Raw genomic sequence first — 27,441 nt, 5'->3', positions numbered from 1 at the left:
TGAGCACTTAAAATAGGATTTTAATCGCCTACCAGTATATCCTTTTCTCAGAGTTTGTAGAGGATACTGGGGTCCACATTAGTACCATGAGGAATAGACGGGTCCACTAGGAGCCTTGGGCACTTTAAGAAATCAATAGTGTGCACTGACTCCTCCCTCTATGCCCCTCCTACCAGACAGTCTAGAAACGGTGCCCGAGGAGACGGACATATCCTGAGAAAGGATTTAGCAGAACAGTGGTGAGATTCGAACCAGCAGACACAAACAAGAGGAAAGCCATGCTAACCAAAACAGAACTGGAACAGCAACAGGTGAACTAACCACAATACTTAAAGTAACAGAGCAGGAAACACGAAGCACTGGGCGGGCGCCCAGTATCCTCTACGGACTACTAGAAAAGGATTTAACGGTAGGTAATTAAAATCCTGTTTTCTCTTACATCCTAGGGGATACTGGGGTTCACATTAGTACCATGGGGGTGTACCAAAGCTCCCAAACCGGGTGGGAGAGTGCTGAGGCTCCTGCAGAACTGATCGTCTCTGAGGACCTTCAGTTTGGTCAAAGTATAGAACTTGTAGAACTTAGCAAACGCGTTCGAACCTGACCAAGTAGCTGCTCGGCAGAGCTGTAAAGCAGAGAAACCCCGGGCAGCCACCCAGGATGAACCCACCGACCTAGTAGAGTGGGCCTGTACTTAAGGAACCGGCAATCTTGCCGTAGAATAAGCCTGCTGGATAGTAAGCCTGATCCAGCGAGCAATAGACTGCTTTGAAGCAGGACACCCAATTATCTTGGGATCAGAGAGAACAAACAGATAGTCAGATTTTCTGTGACGAGCTGTCCGCATCACATAAATCTTCAAAGCCCTCACAACATCCAAAAACTTTGAGGTAGCAGAGGTGTCAGGGAGCACCGGAACCACAATAGGCTGGTTGATATGAAACGCAGACACTACCTTAGGAACAAATTGCTGACGAGTTTTGAGTTCAGCTCTTTCCTCATGGAAAATTAAATAGGGGCTTTTGTGAGACAACGCCCCCAGTTTCGACACATGCCTAGCTGAAGCTAAGGCCAAAAATGTAATAGTCTTTCACGTAAGAAACTTTATGTCAACCTCCTGTAAAGCCTCAAACCATTCCGATTGTAGAAACTGCAACACCACATTGAGATCCCAAGGTGCCGTGGGAGGCACAAAGGGTGGTTGGATATGCAGAACACCCTTCAAGAACATCTGAACCTCAGGGAGGGAAGCCAAGTGTGTCTGAAGAAAATGGACACGGTCGAAATCTGAACCTTTAAGCATCCCAAACGTAGGCCCACATCCACACCTGACTATAGAAAAAGGAGAAAACGTCCCAGTTGAAATTCCAGTGTAGGAAATTTCCTGTGTTCACACCACGAGACATATTTTTTCCAAATACGGTGGTAATTTTTAGACGTTACCCCTGTCCTAACTTATATTAGGGTTGGAATAACCCTGTCAGGGATCCCCTTCCGGGCTAGAATTTGACGTTCAACCTCCATGCCGTCAAAAGTAGCCGTGTTAAGTCTTGATAGACGAATGGCCGCTGTTGTAGAAGATCCGCTCGTAGAGGTAGAGGCCACGGGTCCTCTAGGAGCATCCCCAGTAGATCCGCGTACCAGGCCCGTCTTGGCCAGTCCTAAGCAATGAGAATTGTTTGAACCTTTGCCCTTTGTATTCTTTTGAGAATTCTTGGGATCAACGGAAGAGGTGGAAACACGTAAACCATCTGGTAGACCCATGGAGTCACCAGAGCGTAGACCACCACTGCTTGTGGGTCCCTCGATCTGGAGCAATACCGCTTGAGCTTCTTGTTGAGACGAGAGGCCATCATGTAAATTTGTGGAATTCCTCACCGACGTGTCAAGGACTCGAACATCTGCGGGTGAAGGCCCCATTCTCCTGGGTGCAGGTCATGTCTGCTGAGGAAGTCCGCTTCCCATTTGTCTACTCCCGGAAAGAAGATTGCCGACTGTGCCACCGCTGGTCTTTCTGCCCAGAGGAGAATCCTTTTTACCTCGGGCATTGCTGCTCTACTCTTCATTCCACCCTGTCGGTTTATGTACGTTACTGCCGTCACATTGTCCGGCTGAACTTGAATGGCGTGATCTTGAGGAAGATGTGATGCCTGCAAAAGGGCGTTATATATGGCCCTTAGCTCCAGAACGTTGATCGGAAGAATGGTTTCCTGACTTGATCATTTTCCTTAGAACTGTTCCCCCTGGATGACTTCTCCCCAACCTCTGAGGCTTGCGTCTGTAGTTAGTATGATTCAATTTGGAATCCCAAACCTTCGACCCTCGGTCAGGTGAGACATCTGAAGCCACCACAGAAGAGAAATCCTGGCTTTTGGCTACAGACATATCCTCTGGTTCATGTGAAGATGCGATCTGGACCATTGTCCAAAAGATCCAGCTGGAAGGGCCTTGCATGAAACCTTCTGTACTGCAGAGTCTCGTAAGAGGCTACCATCTTCCCCAGAAGGCAAATGCATAGATGCACCGATATTCGGGCTGGTTTTTGAACATCTCGCACCATCGACTGGATTACCAATGCCTTTTCCAAAGGAAGGAATACCTTCTGTTCTTCTGTATCCAGTATCATCCCCAGGAATGGGGATCCAGGTTCCTGGGGATGATACTGGTTCCAGGTGGGATTTTGGTAGATTCAGAATCCACCCGTTATCCTGGAGTAGTCGGGTTGAGAGTGCAATGCTGTCCAACAACCTCTCCCTGGATGATGCTTTTATCAGCAGGTCATCCAGGTACGGTATTATGTTCACTCCTTGCATGCAGAGAAGAAACATCTCTGCCATTACCTTGGTGAACTCCCTCGGTGCCGTGGAGAGGCCAAATGGCAGGGCCTGGAACTGGTAGTGACAGTCCTGTAGTGCACACCGTAGATAAGCCTGATGAGGCGGCCAAATTGGAATATGATGGTACGCGTCCTTGATATCCAGAGACACCAGAAACTCCCCCTTCTTCAGACCTGAGATCACCGCTCTCAGAGACTCCATCTTGAACTTGAACACCCTTAAGTACGGGTTCAGTGACTTGAGGTTTAAAATGGGCCTTACAGAACCATCCAGGTTTCGGCACCACAAACAGGTTGGAGTAATAACCTTTGTTTTGTAGTTGAAGTGGAACTGGAACAATGACCTGAGTTTGTAACAGTTTCTGAATTGCTGCCTGCAAAATCATACCAGCTTCTGGAGAAGCTGGTAAGCCTGATTTGAAGAATCTGTGAGGTGGGAGTTCCTAAAACTCCAGTCTGTATCCCTGGGCGATAAAGTCTTTGACCAAGTGTTCCTGGCATGATGTTGCCCAAATGTGACTGAAACCGGGTTCCCAGCTGCATGTCTTCCAGGCAGTGCGGTCCACCGTCATGCTGAAGGCTTTGAGAAAGCAGACCCGGAGGTCTGGTCCTGAGAACTTGCAGCTGCAGGTTCTCTGGGTTTACCTCTATTGCCTTTGAAGGCTGTAGAAGAACCTTTGGATTTGCCTTTAAATTTTGCTGTCCAAAAGGACTGCAGAGTTGGAGCAGAGTAGGTTTTCCTAGCTGGGGGTGCTGTGGAAGGAAGGTATGTAAACTTAACTTCAGGCCCATATCCACACCTGCTTGCAGGAAGAGGAGAAAACGTCCCAGTTGAAACTCCACCGCAGGAAACTTCTTGGACTCACACCAAGATACATATTTTTCCAAATACGATGGTAATGTTTTGACGTTACTTCTTTCCTAACCTGTATCAGGGTAGGAATAACCTTCCGAGCTAGTATCTGGCGTTAAACCTCCATGCCGTCAAACGTAGCCGTGGTAAGTCTTGAAAGGCGAATGGCCCCTGCTGCAGCAGGTCCTCCCGAAGAGGCATCGGCTCTTCTAGCAGTCGAGCCAGAAGATCCGCGTACCAAGCCCTTATTGGCCAGTCCGGAGCAATGAGGATTGACTGAACTCTTGTTCTCCTTATTAGTTTGAGAACTCTTGGAATGAGCGGAAGTGGAGGTAACACGTACACAGACTGGAACACCCACGGAGTCACTAGGGCATCCACCGCCATGGCTTGCGGGTCCCTTGACCTGGAACAATACCCCCAAAGAATCTTGTTGAGACGGGAGGCCATCATGTCTATTTGAGGTACACCCCAAAGATCTGTTACCTCTTTGAACACCTCTGGATGGAAACCCCACTCTCCTGGGTGGAGGTAGTGTTTGCTGAGGAAGTCCGCTTCCCAGTTGTCTACTCCCAAAATGAAGATAGCTGACAACGCCAACGCGTGTTTTTCTGCCCAGAGGATGATTCTTGTTACCTCTGAGATTGCAACTCTGCTCTTCATTCCGCCCTGTCGGTTTATGTAAGCTACTGTCATTACATTGTCCGACTGCACTTGAATGGCCTGATTTCTCAGAAGATGGGCCGCTTGGAGAAGACCGTTGTAGACGGCTCCTAGTTCCAGGATGTTTATCGGCAGGCCGGCTTCCAGACTTGACCACCTTCCTTGGAAGGTTTCCCCTTAAGTAACTGCGCCCCAGCAACGGAGACTTGCATCCGTGGTTAGAAGGACCCAGTCCCGAATCCCGAACCTGCGGCCCTCCAGAAGGTGAGGTAATTTGCAGCCACCAGAGTAGTGAAATCCTGGCCTTTGGTGACAGACGTATTCTCTGGTGAATGTGTAGATGGTATCCCGACCACTTGTCCAGGAGATCCAGTTGGAAGGACAGAGCATGAAACCTCCCGTACTGCAGAGCCTCGTAAGAGGCCACCATCTTCCCCAGAAGGTGAATGCACTGATGAACAGACACCCGGGCTGGCTTCAGGACATTCCGGACCATTGTTTGTATCACCAACGCTTTTGCCTCTGGAAGAAACACCCTCTGCACTTCCGTGTCAAGGATCATTCCCAGAAAGGATAACCTCCTGGTTGGTTCCAAATGTGATTTTGGAAGATTCAGGATCCAGCCATGTTCCCTGAGAAGCTGGGTCATGAGAGCTATGGACCGTAACAGCTTCTCCTTGGATGATGCCTTTATCAGCAGATCGTCCAGGTATGGAATTATGCTCACCCCCTGTCTGTGGAGGAGAACCATAATTTCCGCCATCACCTTGGTGAATACCCTCGGTGCTGTGGAGAGGCCGAATGGCAGGGCCTGGAACTGAAAATGACAGTACAACAGTGCAAACCGGAGATCAGCATGATGCGGCAGCCAATTCGGAATGTGGAGGTACGCATCCTTGTTATCCAGGGATACCAGGAATTCCCCCTCCTCCAAACCTGATTATCACTGCCCTTAGAGACTCTATTTTGAACTTGAACTCCCTCAGAAAGGGGTTTAGTGATTTTAAGTTCAGAATGGGCCTGACCGAACCATCCGGTTTCGGAACCACGAAAAGGTTCGAATAGTAACCTTTGTTTTGCATCTGGAGAGGGACTGGTACAATAACCTGTGCCTCCACCAACTTCTGGATGACTCCCTGTAGGGTAGCCCTGTCTGCCGGCAGAGCTGGCAAGACCGATTTGAAGGAGGGAGATCGTGAAATTCCAGCCGGTACCCCTGGGATACAATATCTAGTACACATAGACCCAGGCCGGACGACACCCAGACGTGACTGAAATGTCTCGCCCCCACCGGCCCTACCTCCAGGCCACTCAGTCCACCGTCATTCTGAGGACTTTGGTGTACTGGAAGCAGGCTTCTGTTGTTGGGAACCCGCAGCAGCAGGTTTCTTGGATTTTGGATGACCACCTCTAAAGAAGGTGTTGGACGGTTTGGAATTTCTTGGTTTAGTACATCAAAAGGACTGTGATGCAGCTGAAGAAAAAGGTTTCTTCGTAGCAGGTGCAGCAGAGGGAAGAAAAGGTGACTTACCCGCTGTAGCCTTGGAGATCCACGCATCAAACGCTTCCCCAAAGAGGGCCTGACCTGTCTAGGGTAAGGTCTCCACACTTCTCCTGGATTCCGCGTCGGCAGACCACTGACGCAGCCAAAAACCTAGACTAGTTGAGACCGACATGGAAGATATTCCTGCAGCCATTGAACCCAGGTCTTTCATGGATTCGACCATAAAACCTGCAGAATCCTGAATGTTACGTAAAAACAATTCAACGTCACTTTTATCAATTGTATCCAAATCCTCAAGTAACGTGCCTGACCACTTTACTATAGATTTGGAAATCCATGCACAGGCAATAGTAGGACGTAGTATCACCCCTGAAGCTGTGTATATGGATTTGAGCGTAGTATCAATTTTGAGATCAGCCGGCTCCTTTAAGGCGGTAGATCCTGGGACAGGTAAAACCACCTTTTTCTAGAGTCTAGACACAGACGCGTCCACTATGGGTGGGTTTTCCCACTTTTTCCTATCCTCCTCAGGGAAGGGGAAAGCAACCATATTGGTATTGCGCTCCAAACCATCTTCACACCGGCTCCCCGCTTGCTAGTGGGGCTGGTGACTGACTCGCCACAGATCTTCTGGCTCTGTAAGGGGGTGGCGGCATGCTGCCAGGGTGAGCGATCCCCTGTGGCTGAGAACGTTAGATCCCCTCAGGAGCTCAGTGTCCTGTCAGCGGAGATAGTGGCTCAGACCCCGCAGGGCGGACACTACTGTTGCAAGCAGCCTCCCTGTAAAATAATAAACTTTTACTAAAGAAGCTCTGTAGAGCTCCCCTAGCTGTGACCGGCTCCTCCGGGCACATTTTCTAAACGGAGTCTGGTAGGAGGGGCATAGAGGGAGGAGCCAGCCAACACTCTCAAACTCTAAAAGTGCCCATGGGTCCTAGTGGACCCATCTATACACCATGGTACTAATGTGGACCAAGCATCCTCTAGAACATAAGAGAAAAAAAAAAGTACCTTCACACTTAGACAAACCAAGTTGCAATGCAAGGGACGAAGGTTTATTATTATTATTAATATTTTTGCAGGGTAAATATTGGCTACTTTTGCATGTAGCCACACACTGCAATTTGTATTTGATTTTGGCCACCTCCCAAAGATTACATCTACCCCACCTGCAATGCCACATGGTTTTGCCAAGGTGCACAGTTACTCACTCTCTTGCTTCGCCACTACACAGAACAAAGCCCTATTCTGAGGTCCAATTCGAGATGTGTCCATTTGAAGCTCTTGTAACAGATACCTTGCGGTTCAGATTTAAAAAAAAAAATATTTATTTATTTTTTATAAAGGGTATGCAGTTACGTCTTCACTTATCGATTATTATTTAACCATAATTTGACCTTTTTTTCTGTAATTTGCCTTATGTTGAGCATAAACAAAAAATAAGATTTTACTTACCGGTAAATCTATTTCTCGTAGTCCGTAGAGGATGCTGGGACTCCGTAAGTAACATGGGGAATAGACGGGCTCCGAAGGAGACAGGGCACTTTAAGAAAGCTTTGGATTCTGGGTGTGCACTGGTTCCTCCCTCTATGCCCCTCCTCCAGACCTCAGTTAGGGAAACTGTGCCCAGAGAAGATGGACAGTACGAGGAAGGATTTTTGTAAATCTAAGGGCAAGATCCATACCAGCCACACCAATTACACCGTATAACTTGTGATAAACTACCCAGTTAACAGTATGAACAACAACATAGCCTAGGTTCAACCGATAAACTATAACATAACCCTTATGTAAGCAATAACTATATACAAGTCTTGCAGAAGAAGTCCGCACTTGGTACGGGCGCCCAGCATCCTCTACGGACTACGAGAAATAGATTTACCGGTAAGTAAAATCTTATTTTCTCTAACGTCCTTGAGGATGCTGGGAACTCCGTAAGGACCATGGGGATTATACCAAAGCTCCCAAACTGGCGGGAGAGTGCGGATGACTCTGCAGCACTAAATTGAGCAAACAGGAGGTCCTCCTCAGCCAGGGTATCAAACTTACAGAACTTTGCAAAGGTATTTGACCCCGACCAAGTAGCAGCTCGGCACAGCTGTAGTGCCGAGACCCCTCGGGCAGCCGCCCAAGAAGAGCCCACCTTCCTAGTGGAATGGGCCTAAACCGATTTAGGTAACGGCAATCCTGCCGTAGAATGCGCCAGCTGAATCGTGTTACAGATTCAGCGAGCAATAGCCTGCTTTGAAGCAGGGCCGCCAACCTTGTTGGCTGTATACAGGACAAACAGTGCTTCTGTTTTGCAGATCCTAGCCGTTCTGGCCACGTAAATTTTCAAAGCCCTGACCACATCAAAGGACTCGGAATCCTCCAAGTCACGCGTAGCCACAGGCACGACAATAGGTTGGTTCATATGAAAGGATGAGCCCACCTTTGGCAGGAATTGAGGACCGGTCCGCAATTTCGCTCTATCCATATGGACAATCAGATAGGGCTTTTAGGGATAAAAGCCTCCAATTCCGAAACTCGCCTAGCCCAAGCCAAGGCTAACAACATGACCACCTTCCAGGTGAAATATTTCAACACCACTGACTTAAGTGGTTCAAACCAATGTGACTTAAGGAACCGTAACACCACGTTAAGGTCCCAAGGCGCCACCGGCGGTACAAACCTACACAAACGTTTGTACTTCAGGAAGAGAAGCCAATTCTTTTTGGAAGAAAATGGATAAGGCCGAAATTTGAAAATTTATTGATCCTAATTTCAGGCCCAAGTTCACTCCAGTTTGAAGGAAGTGAGGCAGACGGCCCAAAAGGAATTCCTCCGTAGGAGCATTCCTGGCCTCACATCAGGAAACATATTTTCGCCATATTCGGTGATAATGTTTCAATGTCACTTCCTTCCTAGCCTTAATTAGGGTAGGAATGACCTCCTCTGGAAAACCCATTACCGCTAGGATCCTGCGTTGAACCGCCATGCCATTAAACGCAGCCGCGGTAAGTCTGGGAACAGACAGGGCCCCTGCTGCAGCAGGTCCTGTCTTAGAGGAAGAGGCCACGGATTCTCTGTGAGCATTTCCTGCAGATCTGGATACCAGGTCCTCCGTGTCCAATCTGGATCAATGAGAATTGGTCTCACTCCTCTTTTTCTTATTATCCTCAACACCATGGGTATGAGAGGAAGAGGAGTAAACACAGAGACTGACTGGAATACCCACGGTGTCACTAGGGCGTCCACAGCTTACTGCCTGAGGGTCTTCTGACCTGGCGCAATAACTCTGCGGCTTTGTGTTGAGGCGGTACGCCATCATGTCCATCAGTGGCAGTCTCCACCGAATTGCAATCTGTGCTAAGACTTCCTGATGAAGTCCCCACACTCCAGGACGTAGGTCGTGTCCGCTGAGGAAGTCTGCTTCCCAGTCATCCACTCCCGGAATGAACACTGCTGACAGTGCGCTTACATGATTCTCCGCCCAGCGAAGAATTCTGGTGGCTTCCGCCATCGCCACTCTGCTCCTTGTGCCGCCTTGGCGGTTTACATGAGCTACTGCGGTGACGTTGTCTGACTGGATCAGAACCGGTTGGTTGCGCAGTAGGGTCTCCGCCTGACGTAGGGCGTTGTATATGGCCCTTAGTTCCAAGAAGTGAAGACAAGTCTCTTGACTTGACCAAAGACCTTGGACATTTTATTTTTCCCTGTGTGACTGCTCCCCAACCTCGGAGGCTCGCGTCCGTGGTCACCAGGATCCAGTCCTGAATGCCGAACCTGCGGCCCTATAGAAGGTGAGCATCCTGCAGCCACCACAAGAGAGATACCCTGGGGGACAGGGTGATCAACTGATAAATCTGTAGATGTGACCCGGACCACTTGTCCAGTAGGTCCCATTTGAAAGACCTCGCATGGAACCTGCCGAAGGGAATGATTTTCCCCGGACTCGGGTGCAGCGATGCCGACACCTGTCTTGGTTTCAAAAAATTCCAGACCAGAGTCATGAGTTCCTGGGCCTTCTCTATCTGAAGGTAAACCCCTTTCTGGTCCATATCCAGAATCATACCCAAGAAGGGCAGACTAGTCATAGGAACCAACTGTGACTTCGGGATATTGAGAAACTAGCAGTGTTGCTGTGACACCTTCAGCGAAAGCGACACGCTGTTCAACAACTGCTCTTTAGATCTCACCTTATAGGAGATCGTCCAGGTATGGGATAACTGTGACTCCTTGCTTGCGTAGGAGCACCATCATTTCCGCCAATTACCCTGAAATTGGTAATGACAATACTGTACCGCAATTCTCAGGTACGCCTGATGGGGTGGATAAATGGGAACATGAAGGTATGCAGCCTTTATGTCTAGATACACCATCAAATCCCCCCTTTCCAGGCAGGCCATGATCGCTCTGAGCGATTCCACTTTAACTTTGAACCTTTTCTAGTATAGGTTCAGAAGTTTTCATTTTAAATAGGTCTGACCGAACCGTACGTATTCGGGACTACAGCCAAGGTTGAGTAATAGCCCCCTCCTTGTTGCAGGAGGAGAAGCTTGAGCACCACCTGTTGGAGATACAATGTGTGAATTGTATTTAATATAACTCCCCTTCTGGGGGAGAAGCCGGTAAGTCCGATAAGGAAAAACCGTCGAGGAGGCACCTTTCGAATTCCTTTGTAAACCTGAGAACAATTTTTATTGCCCCGGGATCCACCTGTGAGTGAACTCAGATGTGGCTGAAGAGTCGAAGACGTGCTCCCCCTGGGACGGACTCCCTTAGCGGAGCTCCCGCATCCTGCGGTGGAAGTAGTAGAGGCCGGGGAGGACTTCTGTTCCTGGGAACTAGCTGTGCCCCGTGCCCTACCTCTGGTAAGAAAGGACGCTCCTCATACTTTCTTGTTATTCTGCGACCGAAAGGACTGCATTTGATAATGTCGTGCTTTCTTAGTCTGTGAGGGAATATAAGGCAAAAGATCGGAATTACCAACTATAGCTGTGGAGACCAGGTCCGAGAGCCCTTCTCCACACAATTCCTCAGCCTTGTGAGGTAAACCCTCCATATGCCTCTTTTAGTCGGCATCACCTGTCCGCTGCATGTTCCACAGGACAAGTCCAGCAGAAATCGACAAAGCGTTGAGTCTAGAACCCAGTAGACTAACGTCTCTTTGGGCATGTCTTTTTATATATATATATATATATATATATATATATATCGTTATACTAGGGACAATAACATGGCATCCTTATCTAGGGTTTCAACCTCCGCTGATAAGGTATCTGACTACGCTGCTACAGCGCTATAAACCCATGCCGACACAATCGCCGGTCTGAGTAGTGTACCAGAATGTGTGTAAATGGACTTCAAAGTACTTTTACTGCATGCTATCTGCAGGATCCCTGAGGATAGCTGTTAAGTCAGCGCTACCTTTTTGGGTAAACGTGTCAATGCCTTGTACACCCTAGGGGAAGATTCCCATCTTATCCTGTCCCCATTAGGGAAAGGATACTCCCTGAGAATTCTTATTGGGAAGCTGCAGCTTCTTGTCTGGAGATTCCCGCTCTTTTCCTTCATGAGAGGAGGGAAATTTACCTCAGCTTTCTTCCCCTTAAACATGTGTACCCTTGTGTCAAGGACAGATGAGTCATCAGTGATATGCAAAACATCTTTTATTACAATAATCATATATTGAATACTTTTCTGCCAGTCTTGGCTGTACTTTGCATTAACGTAGTCGACACTGGAGTCAGACTCCGTGTCGATAACAGTGTCTATTATTTTGGATAGTGAGCGTTGCGAAACTCTGAAGGTCTCTGTGACATAGGGGCAGACATGGGTAGATTTCCCTGTCTGTTCTCTAATCTTTTCTAATAAGGTCATCTTAGCACTTAATTTCACATATCCAATCAGGTGTCGGCGTTGTCGACGGAGAGACCACGCACCCACACAGATTTGCTCCATCTCTTCCATCGGAGAGCCTTTTACCGCAGACATGTCGACACACACGTACCGACACACTCCACACACACAGGGTATCTCTTATCTGAAGACAGGTTCCCCCCTAGGCCCTTTGGAAAGACAGAGAGAGAATGCCAGCACACACCCCAGCGCTATATAACCCAGGAAAAAAACACAGAATGTTTACCCAGTAGCGCTGCTGTAATGTATAATCGCCAAAGATGTGCCCCCCCTCTACTTTAAAACCCTCTTCACCGTGTGTCAAGCAGGGGAGAGTCCGGGGAGCTTCCTCTCAGCGGTGCTGTGGAGAGAAAATGGCGCTGGTGAGTGCTGAGGGAGAAGCCCCGCCCCCTCGGTGGCGGGCTTCTGTCCCACTCAAACTTACTAAAATATGGCGGGGGCTCTTTTATATACATGTACAGTGCCCACCTGTACATGTATATATACTTTTTGCCATAAGAGAAGTGTTACATTGCTGCCCAGGGCGCGGCGCGCCCCCCCCCCCCCCTGCGCCCTGCACCCTTACAGTGACCGGAGTATGTGAGGTGTATGGGAGCAATGACGCACAGCTGCGGTGCTGTGCGTTACCTCAGTGAAGCTCTGAAGGCTTCTGCCGCCTGAGACGTCTTCTGACTTCGTTTCTTCTGGCTCTGTGAGGAGAACGGCGGCGCGGCTCTGGGGGTGGACGCCCAGTAAGAACCTGTGTTCACCCCCTCTGGAGCTAATGGTGTCCAGTAGCTGAGGAAGCAGAGCCTATCTTAGACAAGAAGGTCTGCCCCTCTCTCCTCAGAAAAAAAATCCAAACAAAAATGCTTTCTAGGCAGAGAACTCAGGGAGCTCCCTGCAGTGCACCCATCTCGCTCTGGGCACAGTGTAAAACTGAGGTCTGGAGGAGGGGCATAGAGGGAGGAGCCAGTGCACACCCAGAATCCAAAGCTTTCTTAAAGTACCCTGTCTCCTGCGGAGCCCGTCTATTCCCCATGGTCCTTACGGAGTCCCAGCATCCTCAAGGACGTTAGAGAAATATACAGTACACTCTAGATAAAAGGTAGCCATACTGTTTCTATCTATTTTGCCATATAAAATAAGAATTTACTCACCGGTAATTCTATTTCTCGTAGTCCGTAGTGGATGCTGGGCCTCCGTAAGGACCATGGGGAAATAGCGGCTCCGCAGGAGACTGGGCACAACTAAAAGAAAGCTTTTGGTCTAACTGGTGTGCACTGGCTCCTCCCTCTATGACCCTCCTCCAGACTTCAGTTAGGATACTGTGCCCGGAAGAGCTGACACAATAAGGAAGGATTTTGAATCCAGGGTAAGACTCATACCAGCCACACCAATCACACCGTATAATTCGTGATACAATACCCAGTTAACAGTATGACAATAACTGAGCCTCTCAACAGATGGCTCAACAATAACCCTTTAGTTAAACAATAACTATATACAAGTATTGCAGACAATCCGCACTTGGGATGGGCGCCCAGCATCCACTACGGACTACGAGAAATAGAATTACCGGTGAGTAAATTCTTATTTTCTCTGACGTCCTAAGTGGATGCTGGGACTCCGTAAGGACCATGGGGATTATACCAAAGCTCCCAAACGGGCGGGAGAGTGCGGATGACTCTGCAGCACCGAATGGGCAAACTCTAGGTCCTCCTCAGCCAGGGTGTCAAACTTGTAGAATTTAGCAAATGTGTTTGACCCCGACCAAGTAGCTGCTCGGCAAAGTTGTAGAGCCGAGACCCCTCGGGTAGCCGCCCAAGAAGAGCCCACCTTCCTCGTGGAATGAGCTTTCACTGATTTAGGATGCGGCAGTCCAGCCGCAGAATGTGCAAGCTGAATCGTACTACAGATCCAGCGAGCAATAGTCTGCTTTGAAGCAGGTGCACCCAACTTGTTGGCCGCATACAGGATAAATAGCGAGTCAGTCTTTCTGACTCCAGCTGTCCTGGAAACATAAATTTTCAGGGCCCTGACTACGTCCAACAACTTGGAAGCCTCCAAGTCTTAAGTAGCCGCAGGCACCACGATAGGTTGGTTCAGATGAAAGGCTGATACCACCTTAGGGAGAAACTGGGGACGAGTCCTCAATTCTGCCCTATCCATATGGAAAAGCAGATAAGGGCTTTTACATGACAAAGCCGCCAATTCTGATACACGCCTGGCCGAAGCCAAGGCCAACAACATGACCACTTTCCACGTGAGATATTTCAATTCCACGGTTTTAAGTGGCTCAAACCAATGTGACTTTAGGAAATCCAACACCACGTTGAGATCCCAAGGTGCCACTGGAGGCACAAAAGGGGGCTGAATATGCAACACTCCCTTAACAAAAGTCTGAACTTCAGGTAGTGAAGCCAGTTCTCTCTGGAAGAAAATCGATAGAGCCGAAATCTGGACCTTAATGGAACCCAATTTGAGGCCCATAGTCACCCCTGACTGTAGGAAGTGCAGAAAACGGCCCAGCTGAAATTCCTCCGTTGGGGCCTTCCTGGCCTCACACCAAGCAACATATTTTCGCCAAATGCGGTGATAATGGTTTGCGGTCACTTCTTTCCTAGCTTTAATCAGTGTAGGAATGACTTCCTCCGGAATGCCCTTTTCCTTCAGGATCCGGTGTTCAACCGCCATGCCGTCAAACGCAGCCGCGGTAAGTCTTGGAACAGACAGGGCCCCTGCTGCAGCAGGTCCTGTCTGAGCGGCAGAGGCCATGGGTCCTCTGAGATCATTTCTTGAAGTTCCGGGTACCAAGCTCTTCTTGGCCAATCCGTAACAATGAGTATAGTTCTTACTCCTCTTCTACTTATTATCCTCAGTACCTTTGGTATGAGAGGAAGATGAGGGAACACATAAACCGACCGGTACACCCACGGTGTCACTAGAGCGTCCACAGCTATCGCCTGAGGGTCTCTTGACCTGGCGCAATATCTTTCTAGCTTTTTGTTTAGGCGGGACGCCATCATGTCCACCTGTGGCCTTTCCCAACGGTTTACAACCAGTTGGAAGACTTCTGGATGAAGTCCCCACTCTCCCGGGTGGAGGTCGTGCCTGCTGAGGAAGTCTGCTTCCCAGTTGTCCACTCCCGGAATGAACACTGCTGACAGTGCTAACACGTGATTTTCCACCCATCGGAGAATCCTTGTGGCTTCTGCCATTGCCGTCCTGCTTCTTGTGCCGCCCTGTCGGTTTACATGGGCGACTGTCGTGATGTTGTCTGACTGGATCAGTACCGGCTGGTTTTGAAGCAGGGGTTTTGCCTGACTTAGGGCATTGAAAATGGCCCTCAGTTCCAGAATATTTATGTGTAGGGAAGTCTCCTGACTTGACCATAGTCCTTGGAAGTTTCTTCCCTGTGTGACTGCCCCCCAGCCTCGAAGGCTGGCATCCGTGGTCACCAGGACCCAGTCCTGTATGCCGAATCTGCTGCCCTCTTGAAGATGAGCACTTTGCAGCCACCACAGCAGAGACACCCTGGTCCTTGGAGACAGGGTTATCAGCCGATGCATCTGAAGATGTGATCCGGACCACTTTTCCAACAGGTCCCACTGAAAGGTTCTTGCATGGAACCTGCCGAATGAATTGCTTCGTAGGAAGCTACCATTTTCCCCAGGATCCGCGTGCAGTGATGCACCGACACCTGTTTTGGTTTTAGGAGGCCTCTGACTAGAGATGACAGCTCCTTGGCCTTCTCCTCCGGGAGAAACACTTTTTTCTGTTCTGTGTCCAGAACCATCCCCAGGAACAGTAGACGTGTCGTAGGGACCAGCTGTGACTTTGGAATATTTAGAATCCAGCCGTGCTGTTGTAGCACCTCCCGAGATAGTGCTACCCCGAACAACTGCTCCCTGGACCTCGCCTTTATCAGGAGATCGTCCAAGTACGGGATAATTAAAACTCCCTTCTTTCGAAGGAGTATCATCATTTCGGCCATTACCTTGGTAAATACTCTCGGAGCCATGGATAGACCAAACGGCAACGTCTGGAATTGGTAATGACAATCCTGTACCACAAATCTGAGGTACTCCTGGTGAGGATGGTAAATGGGGACATGCAGGTAAGCATCCTTGATGTCCAGTGATACCATGTAATCCCCCTCGTCCAGGCTTGCAATAACCGCCCTGAGCGATTCCATCTTGAACTTGAATTTTTTTATATATGTGTTCAAGGATTTCAAATTTAAAATGGGTCTCACCGAACCGTCCGGTTTCGGTACCACAAACATTGTGGAATAGTAACCCCGTCCTTGTTGAAGTAGGGGCACCTTGACTATCACCTGCTGGGAATACAGCTTGTGAATTGCCTCTAGCACTGCCTCCCTGCCTGAGGGAGTTGTTGGCAAGGCAGATTTGAGGAAACGGCGGGGGGGGAGACGTCTCGAATTCCAGCTTGTACCCCTGAGATACTACTTGAAGGATCCAGGGATCTACCCGTGAGCGAGCCCACTGATTGCTGAAGTTTTTGAGACGGGCCCCCACCGTACCTGGCTCCGCCTGTGGAGCCCCAGCGTCATGCGGTGGACTTGGAGGAAGCGGGGGAGGACTTTTGCTCCTGGGAACTGGCTGTATGCTGCAGCTTTTTCCCTCTACCTCTGCCTCTGGGCAGAAAGGACGCGCCTTTAACCCGCTTGCCCTTATGGGGCCGAAAGGACTGTACCTGAAATACGGTGCTTTCTTTGGCTGTGAGGGAACATGGGGTAAAAATGCAGACTTCCCAGCTGTTGCTGTGGAAACGAGGTCCGAGAGACCATCCCCGAACAACTCCTCACCCTTATAAGGCAAAACTTCCATGTGCCTTTTAGAATCTGCATCACCTGTCCACTGCCGAGTCCATAACCCTCTCCTGGCAGAAATGGACATTGCACTTATTTTAGATGCCAGCCGGCAAATATCCCTCTGTGCATCTCTCATGTATAAGACTGCGTCTTTAATATGCTCTACGGTTAGCAATATAGTGTCCCTGTCTAGGGTATCAATATTTTCCGACAGGGAACCTGACCACGCAGCTGCAGCACTGCACATCCATGCTGAAGCAATAGCTGGTCTCAGTATAATACCTGTGTGTGTATATACAGACTTCAGGATAGCCTCCTGCTTTCTATCAGCAGGTTCCTTTAGGGCGGCCGTATCCGGAGACGGTAGTGCCACCTTCTTTGACAAGCGTGTGAGCGCTTTATCCACCCTAGGGGATGTTTCTCAACGTGACCTATCCTCTGGCGGGAAAGGGTACGTCATTAGTAACCTTTTAGAAATTACCAGTTTCTTATCGGGGGAAGCCCACGCTTCTTCACACACTTCATTTAATTCCTCAGATGGAGAAAAAACTACTGGTAGTTTTTTCTCTCCAAACATAATACCCTTTTTTGTGGTACCTGGGGTAACATCAGAAATGTGCAACACATTTTTCATTGCCTCAATCATGTAACGTGTGGCCCTATTGGAAGTTACATTAGTCTCATCGTCGTCGACACTGGAGTCAGTATCCGTGTCGACATCTGTGTCTGCCATCTGAGGTAGCGGGCGTTTTTGAGCCCCTGATGGCTTTTGAGACGCCTGGGCAGGCACAGGCTGAGAAGCCGGCTGTCCCATATTTGGGTATGTCGTCAAACCTTTTATGTAAGGAGTCGACACTGTCACGTAATTCCTTCCACATAACCATCCAGGTGTCGGCCCCGCAGGGGGTGACATCACATTTATCGGCATCTGCTCCGCCTCCACATAAGCCTCCTCATCAAACATGTCGACACAGCCGTACCGACACACCGCACACACACAGGGAATGCTCTGACAGAGGACAGGACCCCACAAAGCCCTTTGGGGAGACAGAGAGAGAGTATGCCAGCACACACCAGAGCGCTAGGGATGAACACTATAACTGAGTGATTTTCCCTTATAGCTGCTTAAATATATATATCTGCGCCTAAATTTAGTACCCCCCCTCTCTTTTTTACCCTTTGTAGCTTGAAACTGCAGGGGAGAGCCTGGGAGCGATCCTTCCAGCGGAGCGGTGAGGGAAAAATGGCGTCAGTGTGCTGAGGGAGATAGCCCCGCCCCTTTTTCGGCGGACTTTCTCCCGCTTTTTTATGGATTCTGGCAGGGGTATTTTTCACATATATAGCCTCTGGGACTATATATTGTGATTATTTGCCAGCCAAGGTATTAATATTGCTGCTCAGGGCGCCCCCCCCCCCAGCGCCCTGCACCCATCAGTGACCGGAGTGTGAGGTGTGCATGAGGAGCAATGGCGCACAGCTGCAGTGCTGTGCGCTACCTTGTTTAAGACCGAAGACTTCTGCCGCCGATTTTCAGGACCATCTTCATGCTTCTGGCTCTGTAAGGGGGACGGTGGCGCAGCTCCGGGACCAAACGATCAAGGTCGGGCCCTGTGTTCGATCCCTCTGGAGCTAATGGTGTCCAGTAGCCTAAGAAGCCCAAGCTAGCTGCAAGCAGGTAGGTTCGCTTCTTCTCCCCTTAGTCCCTCGTAGCAGTGAGTCTGTTGCCAGCAGATCTCACTGAAAATAAAAAACCTAAAAATAAGATTTTACTTACCGATAATTCTATTTCTCGGAGTCCGTAGTGGATGCTGGGGTTCCTGAAAGGACCATGGGGAATAGCGGCTCCGCAGGAGACAGGGCACAAAAAGTAAAGCTTTTCCAGATCAGGTGGTGTGCACTGGCTCCTCCCCCTATGACCCTCCTCCAGACTCCAGTTAGGTACTGTGCCCGGACGAGCGTACACAATAAGGGAGGATTTTGAATCCCGGGTAAGACTCATACCAGCCACACCAATCACACCGTACAACTTGTGATCTAAACCCAGTTAACAGTATGATAACAGCGGAGCCTCTGAAAGATGGCTTCCTTCAACAATAACCCGAATTAGTTAACAATAACTATGTACAATTATTGCAGATAATCCGCACTTGGGATGGGCGCCCAGCATCCACTACGGACTCCGAGAAATAGATTTATCGGTAAGTAAAATCTTATTTTCTCTATCGTCCTAGTGGATGCTGGGGTTCCTGAAAGGACCATGGGGATTATACCAAAGCTCCCAAACGGGCGGGAGAGTGCGGATGACTCTGCAGCACCGAATGAGAGAACTCCAGGTCCTCCTTAGCCAGAGTATCAAATTTGTAAAATTTTACAAACGTGTTCTCCCCTGACCACGTAGCTGCTCGGCAAAGTTGTAATGCCGAGACCCCTCGGGCAGCCGCCCAAGATGAGCCCACCTTCCTTGTGGAGTGGGCCTTTACAGATTTAGGCTGTGGCAGGCCTGCCACAGAATGTGCAAGTTGGATTGTGTTACAGATCCAACGAGCAATCGTCTGCTTAGACGCAGGAGCACCCATCTTGTTGGGTGCATACAATATAAACAACGAGTCAGATTTTCTGACTCCAGCTGTCCTTGCAATATATATTTTTAATGCTCTGACAACGTCCAGTAACTTGGAGTCCTCCAAGTCACTTGTAGCCGCAGGCACTACAATAGGCTGGTTCAGATGAAATGCTGACACCACCTTAGGGAGAAAATGCGGACGAGTCCGCAGTTCTGCCCTGTCCGAATGGAAAATCAGATATGGGCTTTTGTAAGATAAAGCTGCCAGTTCTGACACTCTCCTGGCCGAAGCCAGGGCTAGAAGCATGGTCACTTTCCATGTGAGATATTTCAAATCCACCTTCTTTAGTGGTTCAAACCAATGAGATTTTAGAAAGTCCAAAACCACATTGAGATCCCACGGTGCCACTGGAGGCACCACAGGAGGCTGTATATGTAGCACTCCCTTAACAAAGGTCTGGACTTCAGGGACTGAAGCCAATTCTTTTTGAAAGAAAATCGACAGGGCCGAAATTTGAACCTTAATAGATCCCAATTTGAGACCCATAGACAATCCTGATTGCAGGAAATGTAGGAATCGACCCAGTTGAAATTCCTCCGTCGGAGCACTCCGATCTTCGCACCACGCAACATATTTTCGCCAAATTCGGTGATAATGTTGCACGGTTACTTCCTTCCTTGCTTTAATCAAAGTAGGAATGACTTCTTCCGGCATGCCTTTTTCCTTTAGGATCCGGCGTTCAACCGCCATGCCGTCAAACGCAGCCGCGGTAAGTCTTGAAACAGACAGGGACCCTGCTGAAGCAAGTCCCTCCTTAGAGGTAGAGGCCACGGATCTTCCGTGATCATCTCTTGAAGTTCCGGGTACCAAGTCCTTCTTGGCCAATCCGGAACCACTAGTATCGTCCTTACGCCTCTTTGCCGTATAATTCTCAATACTTTTGGTATGAGAGGCAGAGGAGGAAACACATACACCGACTGGTACACCCAAGGCGTTACCAGCGCGTCCACAGCTATTGCCTGCGGATCTCTTGACCTGGCGCAATACCTGTCCAGTTTTTTGTTGAGGCGAGACGCCATCATGTCCACCATTGGTCTTTCCCAACGGGTTACCAGCAAGTGGAAGACTTCTGGATGAAGTCCCCACTCTCCCGGGTGAAGATCGTGTCTGCTGAGGAAGTCTGCTTCCCAGTTGTCCACTCCCGGGATGAACACTGCTGACAGTGCTATCACATGATTCTCTGCCCAGCGAAGAATCCTTGCAGCTTCTGCCATTGCACTCCTGCTTCTTGTGCCGCCCTGTCTGTTCACATGGGCGACTGCCGTGATGTTGTCCGACTGGATCAACACCGGTTTTCCCTGAAGCAGAGGTTCTGCCTGGCTTAGAGCATTGTATATTGCTCTTAGTTCCAGAATGTTTATGTGAAGAGACGTTTCCAGGCTCGTCCATACTCCCTGGAAGTTTCTTCCTTGTGTGACTGCTCCCCAGCCTCTCAGGCTGGCGTCCGTGGTCACCAGGATCCAATCCTGTATGCCGAATCTGCGGCCCTCCAATAGATGAGCACTCTGCAACCACCACAGAAGAGACACCCTTGTCCTTGTAGACAGGGTTATCCGCAGGTGCATCTGAAGATGCGACCCTGACCATTTGTCCAACAGATCCCTTTGGAAAATTCTTGCGTGGAATCTGCCGAATGGAATTGCTTCGTAAGAAGCCACCATTTTTCCCAGGACTCTTGTGCATTGATGTACAGACACCTTTCCTGGTTTTAGGAGGTTCCTGACAAGCTCGGATAACTCCTTGGCTTTTTCCTCCGGGAGAAAAACCTTTTTCTGAACCGTGTCCAGAATCATCCCTAGGAACAGCAGACGAGTTGTCGGCATTAACTGGGATTTTGGAATATTCAGAATCCACCCGTGCTGTTTTAGCACTTCTTGCGACAGTGCTAATCCCATCTCTAGCTGTTCTCTGGACCTTGCCCTTATTAGGAGATCGTCCAAGTATGGGATAATTAATATGCCTTTTCTTCGAAGAAGAATCATCATCTCGGCCATTACCTTTGTAAAGACCCGAGGTGCCGTGGACAATCCGAACGGCAGCGTCTGAAACTGATAGTGACAGTTTTGTACAACGAACCTGAGGTACCCCTGGTGTGAGGGGTAAATTGGAACGTGGAGATACGCATCCTTGATGTCCAAGGATACCATAAAGTCCCCCTCTTCCAGGTTCGCTATCACTGCTCTGAGTGACTCCATCTTGAACTTGAACTTCTTTATGTACAGGTTCAAGGACTTCAGATTTAGAATAGGCCTTACCGAGCCATCCGGCTTCGGTACCACAAAAAGAGTGGAATAATACCCCTTCCCTTGTTGTAGAAGAGGTACCTTGACTATCACCTGCTGAGAGTACAGCTTGTGAATGGCTTCCAAAACCGTCTCCCTTTCGGAGGGGGACGTTGGTAAAGCAGACTTCAGGAAACGGCGAGGTGGATCTGTCTCTAATTCCAACCTGTACCCCTGAGATATTATCTGCAGGAACCAGGGATCTACCTGCGAGTGAGCCCACTGCGCGCTGTAATTTTTGAGACGACCACCCACCGTCCCCGAGTCCGCTTGAGAAGCCCCAGCGTCATGCTGAGGCTTTTGTAGAAGCCGGGGAAGGCTTCTGTTCCTGGGAAGGAGCTGCCTGTTGCTGTCTCTTCCCTCGACCTCTGCCTCGTGGCAGATATGAATAGCCCTTTGCTCTCTTATTTTTAAAGGAACGAAAGGGCTGCGGTTGAAAAGTCGGTGCCTTTTTCTGTTGGGGAGTGACTTGAGGTAGAAAGGTGGATTTCCCGGCTGTAGCCGTGGCCACCAAATCTGATAGACCGACTCCAAATAACTCCTCCCCTTTATACGGCAAAACTTCCATATGTCGTTTTGAATCCGCATCGCCTGTCCACTGTCGCGTCCATAAAGCTCTTCTGGCCGAAATGGACATAGCACTTACCCGTGATGCCAGTGTGCAGATATCCCTCTGTGCATCACGCATATAAAGAAATGCATCCTTTATTTGTTCTAACGACAGTAAAATATTGTCCCTGTCCAGGGTATCAATATTTTCAATCAGGGACTCTGACCAAACTACCCCAGCACTGCACATCCAGGCAGTCGCTATAGCTGGTCGTAGTATAACACCTGCATGTGTGTATATACTTTTTTGGATATTTTCCATCCTCCTATCTGATGGATCTTTAAGTGCGGCCGTCTCAGGAGAGGGTAACGCCACTTGTTTAGATAAGCGTGTTAGCGCCTTGTCCACCCTAGGAGGTGTTTCCCAGCGCTCCCTAACCTCTGGCGGGAAAGGGTATAATGCCAATAATTTCTTTGAAATTATCAGCTTTTTATCAGGGGCAACCCACGCTTCATTACACACGTCATTTAATTCTTCTGATTCAGGAAAAACTATAGGTAGTTTTTTTCACACCCCACATAATACCCTGTTTAGTGGTACCTGTAGTATCAGCTAAATGTAACGCCTCCTTCATTGCCAAAATCATATAACGTGTGGCCCTACTGGAAAATACGGTTGATTCGTCACCGTCACCACTGGAGTCAGTGCCTGTGTCTGGGTCTGTGTCGACCGACTGAGGCAAAGGGCGTTTCACAGCCCCTGACGGTGTTTGAGTCGCCTGGACAGGCACTAATTGATTGTCCGGCCGTCTCATGTCGTCAAACGACTGCTTTAGCGTGTTGACACTATCCCGTAGTTCCATAAATAAAGGCATCCATTCTGGTGTCGACTCCCTAGGGGGTGACATCCTCATATTTGGCAATTGCTCCGCCTCCACACCAATATCGTCCTCATACATGTCGACACACACGTACCGACACACAGCAGACACACAGGGAATGCTCCTAACGAAGACAGGACCCACTAGCCCTTTGGGGAGACAGAGGGAGAGTTTGCCAGCACACACCAAAAGCGCTATATATAACAGGGATAGCCTTATAATAAGTGCTCCCTTATAGCTGCTTTATATATATCAAAATATCGCCATAAATTTGCCCCCCCTCTCTGTTTTACCCTGTTTCTGTAGTGCAGTGCAGGGGAGAGACCTGGGAGCCGTCCTGACCAGCGGAGCTGTGAGAGGAAATGGCGCCGTGTGCTGAGGAGATAGGCCCCGCCCCTTTTCCGGCGGGCTCGTCTCCCGCTATTTAGTGAATCCAGGCAGGGGTTAAATATCTCCATATAGCCTCTGGGGGCTATATGTGAGGTATTTTTAGCCTTTATATAGGTTACATTTGCCTCCCAGGGCGCCCCCCCCCAGCGCCCTGCACCCTCAGTGACAGCGTGTGAAGTGTGCTGAGAGGAAAATGGCGCACATCTGCAGTGCTGTGCGCTACCTTTAGAAGACTGCAGGAGTCTTCAGCCGCCGATTCTGGACCTCTTCTGACTTCAGCATCTGCAAGGGGGCCGGCGGCGCGGCTCCGGTGACCATCCAGGCTGTACCTGTGATCGTCCCTCTGGAGCTGATGTCCAGTAGCCAAGAAGCCAATCCATCCTGCACGCAGGTGAGTTCACTTCTTCTCCCCTCAGTCCCTCGTTGCAGTGATCCTGTTGCCAGCAGGACTCACTGTAAAATAAAAAACCTAAGCTAAACTTTTTCTAAGCAGCTCTTTAGGAGAGCCACCTAGATTGCACCCTTCTCGGCCGGGCACAAAAATCTAACTGGAGTCTGGAGGAGGGTCATAGGGGGAGGAGCCAGTGCACACCACCTGATCTGGAAAAGCTTTACTTTTTGTGCCCTGTCTCCTGCGGAGCCGCTATTCCCCATGGTCCTTTCAGGAACCCCAGCATCCACTAGGACGATAGAGAAATATACTTTCTTTTCTAGGAGCTCAGGAGAGCCCCTAGTGTGCATCCAGCTCAGCCGGGCACAAGATTCTAACTGAAGTCTGGAGGAGGGTTATAAAGGGAGGAGCCAGTGCACACCAGTTAGACCAAAAGCTTTCTTTTAGTTGTGCCCAGTCTCCTGCGGAGCCGCTATTTCCCCATGGTCCTTACGGAGGCCCAGCATCCACTTAGGACGTCAGAGAAAATTGTATTATTAGAGAATTCTTCTTGTTCACATGTTAACAAAGACGTGCTTTTAGTGCATTTTCCTTTATTTCTTTGCCACTACCATAAAACCCAACAGGCAACTTTTCACGAGCCTTGAGCTGATGAAATTACATTTTGAACTGTAAAAAGGAGCATCTCTATTCTTTGAATCATTTAGTATGGTATGGAAGAATGCATAAAACCACATATTGGCTACAAAACCTCGAGAATAATATGTCCTGATTGTAGAATTCCACTGGCAGCCACTCATGCTGCAATTTTGCAGTTGGCCAAATATCACACTGTTTGGGCCCAAATGGCTGCGATGCCCAATAATGATCACATAAAACTGTATGTGACTAATGTGGTGGAAGAGGAAAGTTACCAGAAATAGTTTTTGTAGTCCTCTACCAACTAAACTAGCAGGCACACATTAGTGATCCTGTCCAATGGACCTCAGAAAGAGCAACAAGATCAAGAAATGTGTGCCAAACATTTTATATATATTCTATTATAGTTACAGCACAACAGAATATACTGGCTTTCTATAAATAACCTCATATATGCATACAGGTAGATAGATAGCTATACACACTCACACATACATACTGTATAAATTTCCGTGACAACCAAATATTAAATACAACTGAAAGAAGTACATATATGTTGTTAAAAACAAAAGAAACAGTACCAGTTTTAATCGTTCCTTTTTCTTTCTATTGAACCCAGTTCCTGAAGACCCTGGTTCTGCCTCCTGAATTATGCCATTCCCCTCATCGTCCACATCATCTTCCTCAAAACACCAGTCCGGGAGCTCCGGAGGTGGGGGTGCATCTTCTAAATCCCCATAGCGTTGGAAGAGTTCCTTAATATAATCAGCTTTGTAAATACCTGGAGGCCTGGCTTGAGCAAAAGTGGCTATTGCTGCCTCAATGCTACCAAGAAAAACAAAACAAACCTAAAATTAATATATTGTAAACTTGCATCTACTCATAAGATTTAAAACAGAGTGTCATGTTCAAAGACGTATATAGAAAAAAAAAATCAGGTGATTCAGATAAAACAAACGTAAAGTTTACATTGAAGATTAAAAAGAGTTGGTTGTCCACACAGTAAAAATAAAATCAAAAGATAAAATCCCCCCAAACAAAAGGAAAGACAAAGGCTACCCTGGCCCCTAGACCTTACAATCACAAGGAGATGTGTGAACAGATAATAAAAGGTAAACCTATTTTGCTCTATGGACCAGACAAGCATGCACACTTTCTCCAAAAATAGTTTGTCATGTGTTTAACCCTTTCACTGCTGAGGTTTTCACAGAAATTATACCTTGTTGTTTCAGAAGCCTTTGTATTTTCAGAAAACGCCATTCGTCTTTTTGCTATTTTTAATGTGATGCATAAAATATAACCAAAACTGCAAGAAAGTGATTTTTTTCATATGCATCACAAATCTCTTGCCTCATCATTAATCCACCTTTCCAAAACAGAAGGAGAATTATTGGTGTAGGTCTCCACAACAGAACTGGAGATTGGGAGAGCCCATTGTGTCCTCCCAAATCATAAAAAAAATATTTGTCCCATAGCGTAGGATGATATCTTAGACGACTACCAGACAATAGCAGCTAACATTTGCAAGAAAGGATCCTCTTTCAAATGTAAGTGTCCCACATGTAAAGGTGCAAACATGAGAATTATAGGCCATATAGTGTCCTCCCGGCGACTACAGAAAAATTTATGCTTTCTGCAGCGAAGTGTATAGTGACCACCAGATAATAGTTAAGAGGGCACCACATTATTTTAAAGATGGTAGAAACCTCTTTTAAATGTGGGTCCCCATAAATTTATGGAAGCCAGGTTGGAGAAGACCTTCCCCCATCTATGGATTTGTAGATTTTCGGTAGTGTAGGCGATACTGCTCGACGATCCTACTGATCACCAGGCTACATCATCTAAGGAAGCACCTTTCAAATAGTATCCACATCTTTGTATTGAAGGTATTGTACAAGATGGGGAAGATACAGGGACTTAAAAGTCTATGCTATTTTTTATTATTATTATTATTATTGTTGTTGTTATTATTCTTTAAGCTAAGGTAAAGTTGTACATCGCCAGGTGCCTGCATTACCCACCGGTCATCAAGACTGGAGTGGAATTCAGCCACTACAGTCTTAAAGTATATGCGGATGATCGGTTCTCTGGGTTGTGTGATAATACTTTCTAGCTTTGGGTAAAGATGTTTTTCCGTGTGATACAGTAAGCTTGTTTACCTATAGCCAAGAGCGGTCCTTGAGGATCCTTTCTGCTCCCACTAAACAAAATGTCCATCAAGAAGGTTAAAGTACTAAGGGAATGACATATGACCAGATAAAAGTGGGGCTGGGAACTACTACAGCACACATAGGAAGTGTTCTTATCAAGAATAACAGTGGATCTTCAAATCATTGGTCCATTAACAGACACTACTTTGTAGTGCACCAGACAAGTTAGTTTTACATTTCTAATAGAGATTTTTGGCTCTCTTATGCTGTTGAGCAAGCCAAATGTTTATTGTCGTAGGAGGTAGAAAATAAAAGATTAACCTTTGTAACGTTTATAAAGTTCCATTATTAATATTACAAAAAAAGATAAATATTGAAAGCAAGAATGTTACTTATATTTTACATAATACATATTTAGAAACAACCTGCAGCTGACTGTGATCATACAAAGTTTAGATACAGATGGCGTGTGACTGCCAACAAATGCAGTATATACTGAATTCTGCTAACCATTGAATGATAATCACTGAACAAGATGAACAAGTAATGTCTTCTTTTGATTTTGAAATTAATGATTAGTTCACAAAGAAGAAACTTAGAAATAGGACTATAAAATATTCAGAACTACAAAAAAATATTTTAAGATGTTCTGAACAGCAATAAGCATATGCTAGCTAGAAAGGAGGGGAAAAAAACAAACATAGGAAAAGTCTGGAAAATATAATTATCATTCTCAGCACTTCCAGCAAATATGTTTTTTTGCCCATCTTATAAATACATTTTTTTCAGCAGCTTAACTGCCTTAAGGAAATGCTGCTAATGTCTCATTTTGATGTGTAGCCTCAGTTTAATTGCCTGATTACATGTAATCAAATTAAAATGCTAGGGATAGAACACTGCAAGAACACTCACAGAGCTTAAAAAAATCAAGACTAAAAGGAGACACTGAAGTGATTAAATAA

At 47.8% G+C, this 27,441-nt stretch overlaps 1 protein-coding gene across 2 annotated transcripts in view; it reads right to left on the bottom strand.

Annotated features, from left to right (window-relative positions):
- RNGTT (RNA guanylyltransferase and 5'-phosphatase) overlaps positions 1-27,441 on the bottom strand; it is a 945,165-nt gene that overhangs the window by 747,238 nt on the left and 170,486 nt on the right. For both annotated transcript variants that reach the window (XM_063916923.1, XM_063916922.1), the window contains exon 6: positions 24,911-25,154. In XM_063916923.1, coding sequence (XP_063772993.1) covers positions 24,911-25,154 — 244 coding nt within the window. The remainder of the gene's footprint in view (positions 1-24,910; positions 25,155-27,441) is intronic.

The sequence above is a fragment of the Pseudophryne corroboree genome, chromosome 4 (assembly GCF_028390025.1).
Source record: "Pseudophryne corroboree isolate aPseCor3 chromosome 4, aPseCor3.hap2, whole genome shotgun sequence".
NCBI lineage: Eukaryota > Metazoa > Chordata > Amphibia > Anura > Myobatrachidae > Pseudophryne > Pseudophryne corroboree.
The sequence above is the reverse complement of the archived record's forward strand: the minus strand, read 5'-3'. Positions and strand labels throughout refer to the sequence as shown.